The sequence below is a fragment of the Lepidochelys kempii genome, chromosome 9, assembly GCF_965140265.1.
Source record: "Lepidochelys kempii isolate rLepKem1 chromosome 9, rLepKem1.hap2, whole genome shotgun sequence".
NCBI lineage: Eukaryota > Metazoa > Chordata > Testudines > Cheloniidae > Lepidochelys > Lepidochelys kempii.
In genome coordinates, this window is record NC_133264.1 from 56,914,186 (window position 1) to 56,929,893 (window position 15,708).

Below are 15,708 nucleotides of genomic sequence, written 5' to 3' on the forward strand. Positions count from 1 at the left end.
CATATTAGGGGAGGGAGCATTAAATATGGTAATCTGCTGTCTTCTGGAATACACAGCTGCAAAAAAATTCAGCTGCAAGAATTCAGAGTCAAACTGGCCAAAAGCCCAAAAGGAGTTTAATGAAAAAATTTGTATTTGTCTTTGTTGCAAAGTGTTTGGAATGGAACCGTTTTCATTTTTTTCAAAAATGGTCACCATTTTTTTACATTCCCGATGTTTTTATCAAAAATGTTATCGAAATTGTTATTGACCATTTTCAATGTAATTGAAAAACAAGCGCTTTGGTAAATGATATTTTTTAAAAAATGTTCTCAATTAAACACAGTTTTTTCTGCAAATAATGGAACATTTTGCCCACAACAGTTAAAAATGTTGGGGGGGGGCTGTTTTTTTGATGGGGAAAAAAACCTTTTTGATAACAAATTTTGACCAGCTTAGTCGTGAGCTAGTTTGCTCATTGAGCACATTTTTCTTTGCTGTCTTCGCAGCTTTGACACAGACAGTAAGAGCCAAGCCACCAGATCCTGGAGTGAAAGCACATCACAGATCTCCAGTTACACTGAAATCAGGTGCAGTGCATGAGTTCTAAGTTTTTCAAACCTCCCGGGTGGCCATAATATATGGCTGCTGAGACAAACCACCACTGGGGCTGTTTCTTCTTAGTGATGCTTACTTGTATCTGGGCCATGTGATTGTTTTCCTAGAATCATAGAAATGTAGGGCTGGAAGGGACCCTGAGAAGTCATCTAGCCCAGTCCCCTGCTGTGAGGCAGGACCAAGTAAACCTAGACTATCCCTGTTGGGTCCAATCTGTTCTTAAAAACCTCCAATGATGGGGATTCCACAACCTCCCTTAGAAGCCTATGAGCCCTGAGAGTTAGAAAGTTTTTCCTAATATCTAACCTATATCTCCCTTGCTGCAGATTAAACCCATTACTTCTTGTCCTACCTTCAGTGGTCATGGAGAAAACTGATCACAGTCCTCTTTATAACAGCCCTTATCTCAATACTAAACATGCTGAGTTGTTTTAACCTTTCCCTATAGATCAGGTTTTCTAAACATTTTATCTGTTTTGTTGCTGTCTCTGGACTCTCAACATTTGTCCACACCTTTCTTAAAGTGTTTCATCCAAAACTGGACCCAGTACTCCACCTGAGGCCTCACCCAGTGCTGAGTAGAGCGGGACAGTTACCTCCAATGTCTTACATATAACACTCTTGTGAATACACCCCAGAGTGATATTAGCCCTTTCTGCAGCTGCATCCCAACACTGACTAATGGATGCAGTGCAGTCATTGAACAGTCCCCACCATAGCACTGATGCTTCAGTGCTACAAATAAAGCTGAGGAGGCTTCTTCTATTTTATGACAGAGTTAACATTTAGACTGAAATTTGCCCTGTTTGGTGTCAGTCTCAGAAAGGGAAGATAGCTGCCAGCATCCAGCTTCCGGTTACCTGATTTTCAGAGGTTCTGAATCACAAGTCTGTGGGGACTGGCTGTTCAGCACCTCTGAACAGCACCCACTTTCTGACAGCTAGGGTATCAGCAGAGTAAAATGTAGAGCCTTATTTCCTGAGCTAAGCAATATTTCATTTTAACCCAGTCCCTGCACTGTATATATTACAACCCACCACATTCCCTCACCTCCCTGGCAGTAGCATTTCTCCTCTGTCCCCCAGCCCCAGCCCTAGCTAATTTTTATTGCATTTTGCCTGCCAAAATGGTGAAGACAGACAGACCGCAAATGGCAAGTCCTGGTCTGAAATCAAGTCACAGCATGGGAAGAGGTAATAAGTCACGAAGGACTGGCTGTGCTGCTTGACAGAGAGCATAAGCCTTCTTTTCATTCAGAAGAGTATTGGTCAGTGATTGCAGACAATCTGAGAGTCACGGTCACAGGCCAGTCTCCGAGCACATCACCTGCTGCCTGAGTTGTGCCTTATCATGTTTTCCACTGGTCCTTCCCTGCCCCAACAGAGTCTACCATGTGTCCCAGTCCCCAAGGAACTCCTCTGTCCATTCCTTACTTTTCTTAGTGGGCTCCCAACTGCCCCCAGCAAGCTGTGCACCTGCCAATCACAATTTGAGTTTGAAGCACTGTGGCTCCCTCGAATGCTGCACCAGAGCCCGGGCACAAAAGTAGCTAAAAAGCCAGACAAAGAGCTTCCCAGGTAACGTCATGCACACACTCTAAACTCACATAATCACTGTGAAGTGTCGAGACCACTTGCAATGAACATCAGGAACACTTGAGCTCCATTTTGATTTCTGTGGGAAGAGGGGAAGTGATCCGATCCAGAAGAACAGTTTATTCAGTATTTCTGAAGTGTTCCTTGCACTGCTGCAGGGAGCAGACCTTCACTCCATGTGCACACATTTCTATCGGGGATGGAGTGTTCAGTGCAGCGCAGGGTGTCTTGGAAAGTAGGGGGACATTCACACTTTGTCTTGTGTTTTATTAATTATTGTTTATTGTGATTATCAGTGACAAAGTGGATGAGGAGAAGCCTGTTGAGACTTCTCCAGCTGAAGCAACAACAACCAAACCCACTCTGGCTACGGGCAAAAGGTAGAGTTGCTGCAGAGTTTGTTACATGAAATAAGCCTGCATGCGAGCGGGTGCTCCCAACTCATATGTACTTTGCGTGGCAGGAGGTGCCATTTGCTATGCTATTGGCTTCACTAGCTCCACTGAAGAAGGGGTGGTTCCTCTCAGTATTGAGAAAGACTCTGTTCTGCCCAGTGAGCAAGCAGTGAGGCCCTTAGTTTGTTCTACCCAAGAGTAGATGGGGGCTGATATCCTTCCCATATTCAGATCTCCTCTGCCCCTAATCTCAGTTATACCCACCAGTCCAGCTGAGAAGGCTTGCTACCCATTTCTTTTATACAGACCTCCTCTGGCCTAGGTTATACTGTTTGTCTATTTCAGAGATCCTTCTGTCCTTTCCTCAGGTTCAGACTTCCATGGGTGGAAGAAACTCATTTGCTTACTATGTCCCATGTTAGTGGAGCTCTCTTCCCTCTCATGTTCACTGCTCAGAGTTTGTTTGCTATGTTTGGTTGGATCAGAACAGGCTTCAGACCTATTTATTTGGCCTTTCCTTTTAAATTCTGTCTTCCTTTGTTATATGGGACTTCAATAACTGTAGAGGGCTTGGATGTACCAAATGAATTTGTGGTAGCATGTCTGGTTAATTGCAACTTTCTTTCTATATTTAATCAGTGAAGAAAGAGTTATAAATGCGCCCAAGCCAATGCCTCAGAGTGAAATAAAATTGAGAGCCACCTCCTCTCCAGAGAAAAGGTAGAGTTCAGACGGTGTTGATGTTCCCTTAGTCAAGGTCCATGAATATATCCCTGTGTCTCATTATTGCAGCGAATGTATGATCCTAGAGCACTGGCCATGGTGGGAGTTATCTGACATGGCCACTCCTACCTGTGCAATCATTCAGTGTGTGAGATAGTCTCCCAAAAGACAGAAGGGATCACTGTTGCTTGAGCTAGGCAGGGCAAAGAGTGAAGAAAGATTACACTGTAGGGAACAATTCGCAGAGTGAGAAAATAGACACAGCAGCTGAACAGGTTCATGGTGGCTCTGATTTATATGATTAGCTTGAGCAGAGTGGGCTATCCTCCAGAATATTTCTGTTTTTTCCTATGCACCCCTGTATTATATTTCCATAAGTTATATTAGGCTACAGTACAAGTATTACATATCAAGTCTTACTTTTGGTTTTTTGTTACTAGTGACAAATCAGTTAAAGAGGAGCATGACCTGATCTCCTGGGATGAATCGGTTCCAAAAGCCACCACCATTTCCACAGGGGAAAGGTAGAGTCCATATGAAACACCTTCCCTCCTCCTGCCGTGAAATGAGGGTTGTGCAGAGAGTGAAATAGATGCTGTCTGTCTCTGCCTGTTGGGTGTTCCCTTTAGCTGTCCTTGTGCCTGCAGTGCAAGAGCCCTCTGATGAAAGGTTAGTATAGTAAATCAGGCTTAGTCCAGGAGACAGGCAGTAAAAGGCGCTGTAACCAGGTGTCACCGAGTCACTGGGCCAGTGCTCTGGAACTACTCCATATGAAGCCAGTCAGGACTCTGGTGTGGCATGCCTTCTCTCTCTGAGCATACTGTTTCCAGGGCAAGAAGGGTACACAGCTTCGACCTTCCTGGGTCTGACCCCAGAGCATTCAGCATCCCCTTTCACACCGTGCATTTCCCACAGTGAGTCCACCCGTGCGGGACTCCTGGGGAAGCCAGCGGGCCCTGCACCCCAACTCCACAGTCAGAACTGACTCTCAGCCAGCCAGTAAAATAGAACGTTTATTATTCGACAGGAACACAGCGTAGAAATCAGTGACTTCTCCCCCTCTTCCAGTCCAACACAGCAGACTGCCAGCTTCCCCCTCTTCCAGTCCAACACAGCAGACTGCCAGCTTCCAGCCATCCGACCTCAGACAGCCCCATTGCTCCTCTTCCTTCTTTTTGGTCTCACTTCCTGGGTAGAGTCACCTGGTTGTCACCTGGTTGCATCCCCCTCCTGGGTCTCAGGTTATGAAGGGCACCGGTCATAGTATAGGTGCAGGCAGCTAGAGCAGCCTCACCTGCCCGAGAGGTCCTAGCCAAAGTCACACACTCCTATTCCCACTACCGAGGTATTGGTGCAGCACACAGGGAAACTGAGGCACACACAGTATACATGCAAAACAGTAAAACTCACATAGGCTCAACAGTAAAACTCACATGCAACATAACAAGGGAAAATCCCCACTTCATCACACCAGGAAAATGGGGCAGCCTGATGTGAAGGTAGCATAGCAAGTGGCTAAATGTCTCTTCTACCCCTGGAGCACATTCTTTTCAGAAGTAGCTGTTGTGGGTGTTCTCCCCACATCTCTAATGAAAGCTGCCTACCACTGCCCTCTTTACCTTCAGCATAAGATCAGTGATGTAGCACTCATTTATATAGCTCATTTCATCTAGCAGGATCTCAAATCAGGTTTGACTGTTGACCTGATTCACGTGTGCTGGAGAAAGAGAGGAGAGGAAAATGCAAATTGAAGCCCCTGCAATAGTGTTACCTTGAGAATTCACCCTGAGGGAGGACAGTGGTGTTTAAGACATTGCATGCCCTAGAAGTTTCCCCTCTTCCTTTTCCTCTCTCTCTGCCCTCCCCTGATTCCCCCTTTCACCTCAGAAGACTACTCATTTGTATAGTTTCCACCTTTAGGAGAAACAGCTGCCAGCTCCAGCTCTCAGCAGCCTACTAGACCAGAGCAGCAACCTCCTTTCTCCAGGCCTGGCAGCTACAACACTCTTGAAGGGGTAGACATCTCCTCTCAGCACAGCAAAGGGGATTAACCCCTTTCTTGCTCAGCCAGAGATGGGGCACATATACTCCATCACACTTCCCTCCTTGCCTAAAGGTTGTGTCTAGCTCAGGTGGGAGGCAGGTTGGTGATGCAGTGTGTGATGGAAGCTTGCAGTGAGGCTTCCTGTGCTGTGGATAAATTGATTGCCAAATCAGCCTCTTTCACCAGCTGCAAAGTCATAGAATCATAGAAGATTAGGGTTGGAAGAGACCTCAGGGGGTCATCTAGTCCAACCCCCTGCTTAAAGCAGGACCAACATCAACTAAATCATCCCAGCCAAGGCTTTGTCAAGCCGGGCCTTAAAAACCTCTAAGGATGGAGATTCCACTACCTCCCTAGGTAATCCATTCCAGTGCTTCACCATCCTCCTAGTGAAATAGTGTTTCCTAATATCCAGCCTAGACCTCCCCCACTGTAACTTGAGACCATTGCTCCTTGTTCTGTCATTTGCCACCACTGAGAACAGCCGAGCTCCATCCTCTTTGGGACCCCCCTTCAGGTAGTTGAAGACTGCTATCAAATCCCCCCCTCACTCTTCTCTTCTGCAGACTAAACAAGCCCAGTTCCCTCAGCCTCTCCTCGTTAGTCATGTACCCCAGCCTCCTAATCATTTTTGTTACCCTCCGCTGGACTCTCTCCAATTTGTCCACATCCTTCCTGAAGTTGGCGACCCCAAACTGGATGTAATACTCCATATATGACCTCGCCAGTGCCGAATAGAATAGAGGGAAATAATCACTTCCCTAGATCTGCTGCAATGCTCCTACTAATGCAGCCAATATGCCATTGGCCTTCTTGGCAACAAGGGCAGGCACACTGTTGACTTATATCCAGTTTCTTGGCCACTGTAATCCACAGGTCCTTTTCTGCAGAACTGCCACTTAGCCAGTTGGCCCCCAGCCGGTAGCAGTGCATGATATTCTTCAGTCCTAAGTGCAGGACTCTGCACTTGTCCTTGTTGAGCCTCATCAGCTTTCTTTTGGCCCAATCCTCCAATTTGTCTAGGTCACTCTGGACCTTATCCCTACCCTCCAGCATTTCTATCTCTCCCCCAAGCTTAGTGTAATCCACGCACTTGCTGAAGGTGCAATCCATCTCATCATCCAGATGTTAATGAAGAAGGTGAATAAAAGCGGTCCCAGGACCGACCCCTGGGGCACTCCACTTGCTGGCAAAAATACTGTGGGAGACCGTATCAAAAGCTTTGCTAAAGTCAAGGTATATCATGTTCACTGCTTTCCCCGTATCCACAGTGTCAGTTATCTCATCATAGAAGGCAATCAGGTTGGTCAGGCATGACTTGCCCTTGGTGAATACATGTTGACTGTTTGTGGTCACCTTCCTCTCCTCCAAGTGCTTCAAAATGGATTCCTTGAGGTCTCACTCCATGATTTTTCTGGGGACTGAGGTGAGGCTGATCAGTCTGTAGTTTCCTGGATTCTCCTTCTTCCCTTTTCAAAGATGGGCACTATATATGCCTTTTTCCAATTTTCCGGGACCTCCCTCGATTGCCATGAGTTTTCAGAGATAATGGCCAATGGCTCTGCAATCACATCAGTCAACTCCTTCAGCATCCTTGGTTGCATTGCATTCATCCCCATGGACTTATGCATATCCAGCTTTTCTAAATAGTCCTTCACCTTTTGTTTCACTACTGAGGGCTGCTCACCTCCTCCTCATCCTGTGCTGCCCAGTGCAGCTGTCTGGGAGCTGACCTTGTCTGTGAAGACCGAGGCAAAAAAAGCATTGAGTACGTCAGCTTTTTCCACACCATCTGTCACTATGTTGCCTCCCCCATTCAGTAAGGATCCCATGCTTTCCCTGACCACCTTCTTGTTGCTAACATACCTGTAGAAACCCTTCTTGTTACCCTTCACGTCCCTTGCTAGCTGCAACTCCAGTTGTGCCTTGGCCTTCCTGATTACACCCCTGCACACTCTAGCAATATTTTTATACTCCTCTCTAGTCATCTGTCCACATTTCCACTTCTTGTAAGCTTCCTTTTTGAGTTTAAGCTCACCAAAGATTTCACTGTTACGGTTGCCTGCCAAATTTGCTATTCTTGCTGCACTTCGGGATGGATTGTTCCTGCGCCCTCAATAAGGCTTTTTTAAAATACAGCCAGCTCTCCTGGACTCCTTGCCCTGTTCATATTAGCCTCCCAGGGGATCTTGCCCATCAGTTCCCTAAGGGAGTCTAAGTCTGCTTTTCTGAAGTCTAGGATCCTTATTTATCTACTCTCCTTTCTTCCTTTTTTCAGGATCCTGAACTCAACCATCTCATGGTCATTGCTTCCTAAGTTGCCACCCACTTTTACTTCCCCTACCAATTCTTCCCTGTTCGTAAGTAGCAGGTCAAGAGGAGCACGGCCCCTAGTCGGTTCCTCCAGCACTTGTACCAGGAAGTTGTCCCCAACACTCTCCAAAAACTTCCTGGATTGTCTGTGCACTGTGGTATTGCTCTCCCAGCAGATGTCAGGGTGATTGAAGTCCCCCATGAGAACAAGGGCCTGTCATCCTGAGATTTCGGTAAGCTGTCCGAAGAAAGTCTTGTCTACCTCATTTGTCTGATCCGGTGGTTGATAGCACACGCCTACCACAACATCACCCTTGTTGCTCTCGCCTCTAAACTTAACCCAAAGACTCTCAACAGGCTTTTCTCCTTGTAACAACTTTTTATGTATTTGAAAACTGTTATCATGTCCCCTCTTACTCTTCTCTTCTCCAGAATAAACAAACCCAATTTTTTCAGTCTTCTGTCAGAGGTCATGTTTTCTAGACTTTTAATCATTTTTGTTGCTCTTCTCTGGACTTTCTCCAAGTTGTCCACATCTTTCTTGAAATGTGGCACCCAGAACTGGACACAATACTACAGTTGAGGCCTAATCTACAAAGAGTAGAGTGGAAGAATTACTTCTCATGTCTTGTTTACAACACTCCTGCTAATACATCCCAGAATGATGTTCGCTTTTTTTGCAGCAGCGTTACACTGTTGACTCATATTTAGCTTGTGATCCCCCAGATCCCTTTCTGCAGTACTCCTTCCTAGGTAGTCATTTCCCATTTTGTATGTGTGCAACATACTAAATGGAGTACTTTGCATTTGTACTTATTGAATTTCATCCTATTTTCTTCAGACCATTTCTAGTGTTTTACACAGTGCAACCTTGTTGGTCTAGACAGTAATTCCACTGAATGCCCTTTATGAAGCACTTTAACAACACATATGAGCGAGTGAAGCAGTTTAATGAGTCTCCTCCTTTGGCAGGTCCAGCCCCCGATCTAGAGACATTCCTGCACAAACCACTGATGACAGATTCACAGCCCCTGGATATCTGGGTGATGCAGAATGTGACCCTAAAAGGTACGTGGGTGTTGCATTTAGTGGGGTTATCCAGGAAATCTGAGGACAAAGGGAAATCTAAAGGCCACTCCTCTCGGAAGGTACTCTTATTATAGCCATCAGCCCTGGAGTGTGAAATGATGAAAAGGACTGTGCAGAAGAGTGTAGATACCCCAGCTTGCAGGACGTAGGGTGAGCCCAAGGTGTATTTCACCTCAGCCTTTTCTGACAAGATTTGAACACTTGAGCTCTATTCTCTCGTCAATGCCATGTGCTCCGAGGGATTAGAACCGTTAGTTCTTAGCCAGTGTATATCCTAGTCACCATAAGATGCTGCAGAGGCAACAGAGGTGTTGAAGGACAACTGAAATATATAGACAGGTTTCAGAGTAGCAGCCGTGTTAGTCTGTATCCGCAAAAAGAAAAGGAGTACTTGTGACACCTTAGAGACTAACCAATTTATTTGAGCATATGCATGCATCCGATGAAGTGAGCTGTAGCTCACGAAAGCTTATGCTCAAATTAATTTGTTAGTCTCTAACGTGCCACAAGTACTCCTTTTCTTTTTGAAATATATAGAATGTCAGTGTCAGTAGGTTGGCACATTGAAATGCAATTGGGGCCCATGAAACAATCCCCACAGAAAGAGCCTTTGAACAATTGAACAGAGTCTTTCCTTTTTCTCAGCAAATAGAAGAGGTTTACATGTTGATTCAGGTGCCAGAGATGGGCTTTTCCTTCCTTACCAGATCTGTCCCAGGCTATGAGGAGGGACGCCCCACAAAAGAGGTCAGATATGAGAGTACCACAGCCACAAAGCACAAAGAGCCTGAACAGAATGTGACAAGGTAAGGCGTTAGGGGACACAACCATCATATTGCTCTGATGATGAATTCCTGAGCTATGTTCCGTTCCCCTTTTGTCTAAGGCTTTGGAAGTGCCTGTTGCTCACTAACCTCTAAGCGTCAAGCAGCTGCAGAACATCACAATTTGAAATTACCATGCCAGGTGCCAATTCCATCTATTCCCTGCAGGGGCCTCTGGCACTGCTGCACCTTGGTCCCTCCTTTTCTCTGCCTGTAGCACACAGTAGTTTGCTCTAATTCTGGATGTGCAGGTGCTATGTGGTGCTGGTGGCTTGTGACATACATGAGGTCAGACTAGATGATCTGCTGGTCCCTTCTGGCCTTAAACTTTATTACTTTACAATGTTCAGGGCAATTAGGCCAAACAATTCCAAACTCGCTGACAAGGGGTTTAATTTGAGTAATTAATATTCAGATGATATTCACTGAAAATCAAATCTCAGTGAACTGATCTAATATAGCCCAAGCTTCTTCCAATGTTCCCAAGATCTATCCATTGCATGTGTGTCTTCATGGGTACAATCCAGCCCTCAGAAATGCATGCAGGACTCTCACTGACTTCTGTAGACTTTGCACTTGTGTATAGTTGGGTGGAATAGAGCCTGTGCTAAGGGTCTCCTAACTCCAGCATAAAAGAGGCCAAGTAACAAAATAGTAATTTCTATAGCAACTCACACCCCTTAATTGTACATGAGTGAACTTAGCCTCACAACCCCCTCTCTTAGATAAGTAAATATGATTATCCCATGTTACAGATGAAGAAACAGAGGCAGAGCAACTAAAAGAGTCTTGCCAAAGGACAGACAGTGAATCAGTGGCAGAGCTATTAGAGGTGCATGTCTTCTCAGTCCCAGCATTGTGCCTTAATCATAAGACCTCATCCTTTCTTCCCAGTCTGACCCTGGGTGTTGACTTGATGTGCAGGTGCTGACCCTGGGTCAGACTCCATTGGCTATTGGTCTTCGCTTACAACTGTCAAGCCACTATTGCTGGGAGGAAAACTCATAGAATGCTGTACATCCCAGATTAATGGGTAGTGCGAAGAGGGGTTTAGCAAAAGGAGTTCTGTAGTCCACGTTTATTTTGCTTTGTCTATACTTCCCACACATTGCCATGTTCTGGAACAGATATTTCATAAAGGATCTAACCATTTCAGAATCTAATTCCATGAGCCAATCTCCAAGGCCCTTTGCACACTGGAATGACCCTCCTTCTTTGGTAGGTCCAGCCCTTCATCTGGAGTCAGCAGCGCTGTTACCCAAGAGGTCCGACACAAAGTTCCCATGCACCTGGATGATGAAGAATTTGACTTCAACAGGTGAGGGGGAGATGTGTGGTTTTTTTCGAGTGCTGTCCCTGTGGGTGCTCCACTTTAGGTGTTTGTGAGCCCCTGCACTTTTAGTCGGAGACTTTTAGTAGCAGTGCCTGGTTGGTTCGACAGTGAACTGACACTGTGCCACCAACCCCCACTCAGTTCCTTCTCTACTGCCCTTGGCTACAAGTGGGAGCAATCAGCAGCACCTCTTACTTTGTAGTTAATTAGTTACAGTCAGTTACTTAGTTTCCTTATTAGCAGCTATTTAGTTTGTTTCCCTTTTCTTTTCTCCTTGGTTTAAAAAAAAACAATAAATCCTCACAGCCAGGAACTTCAGAAAAACAGCCATTATGAGAGTGAAAGCCCGCCCCCAATGGGAATGCCCGGTTTGCTGGGCTCTCAGCGCCTTGCCTCCAGGCTTGGAGCGCCTGTCCTTGACAGCCACCCTCGTGTGTTTGCTGCCTGCGTGTGAGTGCCTCCAGCGCAGGCACTAACAGTGCTACATTGCCTCAGGCTCACAGAAAGGCAGGGAGTGGAGAGATCTCTGGGACCTGTGTCAGGGTATGAGGCTTGGGACCCTCCCCCCTCACTTCACCGGCCACGGCTTCAGATCGGAGTGCCCCGCTGGGCGTCACTTGAGGAAGCACCTGGGTCCCTACTGCAGGAATAAAAAAACCAAAACAAAACAAAAAAACCCACATCGGATAATAATAGCACCGGCTGTGCTGTCAGCACCAGGAGCTCGGGTGGCTGAGAGCTCCGGCACCGCTGCAGACAGAGACTTCGGGGAACGGCTCCGGCACGGGCACTGAGAGGAGGTTGGAGACCCGTGCCTCCACGCCACAAGCAACAGCCGCTCCGTGGGCAGCTATCCAGTTCCGGCACTGCCTATGTTGTCAGCACTGGGAGCCAAGGTGGTGGAAAACCCCAGCACGCCGGCTCCACTGGCTATGTCTACACTACGAAATTAGGTCAAATTTATAGAAGTCGGTTTTGTAGAAAGCGTTTTTATATGGTCAATTGTGTGTCCTCACACAAATGCTCTAAGTGCATTTAGTTGGCATTTAGTCAGCGGAGTGCATCGAGGCAACTGTCGACTTCCGGAGCGTTGCACTGTGGGTAGCTATCCCACAGTTCCCGCAGTCTCCACCACCCATTTGAATTCTGGGTAGAAATCCCAATGCCTGATGGGGCAAAAACATTGTCACGGGTGGTTCTGGGTACATATCGTCAGGCCCCCGTCCCTCCCTCCCCCTGTGAAAGCAACGGCAGACAATCGTTTCGCACCTTTTTTCCTGGGTTACCCATGGAGACGCCATACCACGGCAAGCATGAAGCCCGCTCAGCTCACTGTCACCGTATGTCTCCTGGGTACTGGCAGACGTGGTACTGCATTGCTACACAGCAGTCGCTCATTGCCTTTTGGCAGCAGATGGTGCAGTATGACTGGTAGCCATCGTTGCCGTACTCCAGGGTGCTCTTTTAGCCAACCTCGGTGAGGTTGGTCAGGGGCGCCTGGGCAAACATGGGAGTGACTCAGCCAGGTCATTTCCCTTTTAAGTTTTGTCTCATGGCGATTCAGTCCTGCCAGCAGCCCTACTGCACCGTCTTATCATAGAATATCAGGGTTGGAAGGGACCCCAGAAGGTCATCTAGTCCAACCCCCAATCTTCTAATGAGCAGCCAGGAGACGATGATGGCCAGCAGTCATACTGCACCATCTTCTGCTGAGCACCCAGGAGATGACGATGGTCAGCAGTCATACTGCACCGTCTACTGCCAGCAAGATGTATAAAGATAAATGAAGTGGATCAAAACAAGAAATAGACCAGATTTGGTTTTGTATTCATTTTCTCCTCCCTCCCTCTGTGAAATCAACGACCTGCTAAACCCAGGGTTTTGAGTTCTATCCTTGAGGGGGCCATTCTGTTTCTCCTTGATGCAAAGTCACCCCCTTTGTTGATTTTAATTCCCTGTAAGTCAACCCTGTAAGCCATGTTGTCAGTCACCCCTCCCTCCGTCAGAGCAATGGCAGAAAATTGTTTCGTGCCTTTTTTCAGCACAGATGCTATAGCACTGGGGACATGGAGCCTGCTCAGATCACCGCGGCTATTATAAGCACTGCACGCGTTAGCCAACAGGATATGCAGAACCATAACCTGCAAGAAAAGTGAAACCAGGCGAGGAGGAGGCTACTGCAGCGCGGTGATGAGACTGATGGGGACATAGACATAGACTTCTCCCAAAGTATGGGCCCCTGCAATGTGCACATCATGGTGTCAATTGGGCAGGTTCATGGCATGGAACGCAGATTCTGGGCCCTGGGAACAAGCACAGAGTGGTGGGACCGCATAGTGTTGCAGGTCTGGGACGATTCCCAGTGGCTGTGAAACTTTCGCACGCGTAAGGGCACTTTCATGGAATTTTGTGAATTGCTTTCCCCTGCCCTGAGGCGCAAGACTACCAAGATGAGAGCAGCCCTCACAGTTGAGAAGCGAATGGCGATAGCCCTGTGGAAGCTTGCAATGCCAGACAGTTACTGGTCAGTCGGGAATCAATTTGGAGTGGGCAAATCTACTGTGCTGTGATGCAGGTAGCCAACGCTATCACTGAGTTGCTGATATCAGGGTAGTGACTCTGGGAAATGTGCAGGTCATAGTGGATGGCTTTGCTGCAATGGGATTCCCTAACTGTGGTGGTGCGATAGACGGAACCCATATCCCTATCTTGGGACCGGAGCACCAGGGCAGCCAGTACATAAACTGCAAGGGGTACTTTTCAATGGTACTGCAAGCACTGGTGGATCACAAGCAACATTTTAACAACATCAACATGGGATGGCTGGAAAAGGTACACTGATGATAGCAGAGTTTTGTGCATTTTGGAGCATTCAGTGATGGATAGAAACAAAAGGAGCACCATCTCTAAAGACTTTCCATGTAGATCCATAATCACACAAAACTCTGCTATCATCAGTGTGACTGCCAATCCCTCATGGTGATTTGCTCACATCCCACTAGAGCCTTATCAGCCTCCACGGCTTCCCTGCATAATGTACATATCTTGGACGTTTGTAGAGTTGCTGCCTGGGTCTCAGCCCCTACCTCTAGACAGCACTGTGCCTTAGAGCAACAGGCACATCTGATACCTCCTTCAGATGCTCTCTATTATCGGAGGTCACAACTTCAACTCCAAAGCCCCTCCTTCCATCGGCGGGCACTGCTCTGAAGTCACCTAAAGTGGAGCACCCACAGGGACAGCTCTCGAAGAAGAAGAGAAGGTTACTCACCCTGTGCAGTAACTGAGGTTCTTCATCATGAGTGTCCCTGTGGGTACTCCACTATCCTGCCTCCTTCCCTCTAATTCAGAGTTTTCTTATTAGTCTCTGCAGTAGAGAAGGAACTGAGGGGTTGGTTGCACAGTGTCAGTTAACTGCCTGCAGCAGCGCGAGGCAGGGACCACGCATGTGCGACCCAACCGGGCACTGCTACTAAAAGTCTCCGACTATGAGTGCAGGGGCTCACGAACACCTAAAGTGGAGCACCCACAGGGACACACATCTCGAAGAACCTCAGTTACCGCACAAGGTGAGTAACCTTCTCTTGTGTTGAGTGATATGATTTAGTTGGGGATTGGTCCTGCTTTGAGCAGGGGGTTGGACTAGATGACATCCTGAGGTCCCTTCCAACCCTGATAGTCTATGATTCTATATTAGACAAGGACTCTAAGGAAAATCTTGAGGATATTGCACTGGTAAGTCTTGAAAGTAGAATCGGGACTTTGATTAAGATTGTCAGGTACCCAGTCTTCATTTATGATTGTACAGCACTGAGCACACTGCCAATGCTCAATAGATAATCAAATATCATATAGTTTTGTGCAGACAATAATAGTGCTTTTTCTAGACAGTCAATATTAATGTGCAGTACTAAGAGGCCTTGACCAAATGAGATTCCATATTTAATTCCCACTGCTTACACTTTTCCCACAGTACACTTTTCCTTGTGGAAAGGTATCACTTAAGAATGTGCTGTTTCAGATCGTAATGCCATTAGCCTATCTCTGGGGCTCTTCACGGTCTGCATTGACTTTCTTTCTTCAGCAAGTCCAGGTCTCATTCTACAGAAAGCAATGTTACTACCACTGACCCAAGACATGGAATCCCTGTGTGTATGGAAGATGGGGAATTGGACCCGGAAAGGTATGGGAAGTCTTGCATTTAGTGTTGTCACGCAAGAAATCTGAGGACAATGGGAAAAAATTGGGGCAGTCAGTATGTCAGGTTCCCGAGAGTGCAACCTGGAACTGGGGTACTGCTGAGCCCTCTCTCTTAACAGCCTGGGCTCCCTCTCACACTGTGATGCTGTGAGAAGCTGCAAACCTCTCCAGGTCCTGCACTTACACAGATATCCACAGGCAGGGATACACCCAGCTGAGTTACATGAATGCTTCTCCTAGCCACTCATGAACAATAGAGAGGCTCCAGCCAATTCTTCCAGCTCCACAGCATAGGACCCCAGAACTGCACCATCTTGCCCTGGTCAGAAGCCTGACCAGTGTAAGTTTACTACCCCATCTGCTACTTTTACAAAGGAAAGTGGACATGCATCAGCTTTTGTACACTGAGCAGATTCCCGAAGCACTTCAAGCAAAACACACTATTTTAGGTAAATATAAAACAGATTGATTAACTACAGAAAGATAGATTTTAAATTATTATAAGTAGTAAACATACAGATCAAAGTAAAATCTCAATCTGAGTTTTATAAACTAGACAGGATTTTAATCAAGCACCCTGATAGATAATACAAGT

General features: G+C 46.7%; 1 protein-coding gene across 1 annotated transcript in view; it reads left to right on the plus strand.

The window, feature by feature from the left end:
* Window positions 1-15,708, plus strand: part of ZNF185 (zinc finger protein 185 with LIM domain) — a 130,985-nt gene that overhangs the window by 69,888 nt on the left and 45,389 nt on the right. The window contains exons 13-19 of the mRNA XM_073360542.1: window positions 489-569; window positions 2,489-2,572; window positions 3,751-3,834; window positions 8,640-8,735; window positions 9,464-9,562; window positions 10,803-10,898; window positions 14,998-15,096. Coding sequence (XP_073216643.1) covers window positions 489-569; window positions 2,489-2,572; window positions 3,751-3,834; window positions 8,640-8,735; window positions 9,464-9,562; window positions 10,803-10,898; window positions 14,998-15,096 — 639 coding nt within the window. The remainder of the gene's footprint in view (window positions 1-488; window positions 570-2,488; window positions 2,573-3,750; window positions 3,835-8,639; window positions 8,736-9,463; window positions 9,563-10,802; window positions 10,899-14,997; window positions 15,097-15,708) is intronic.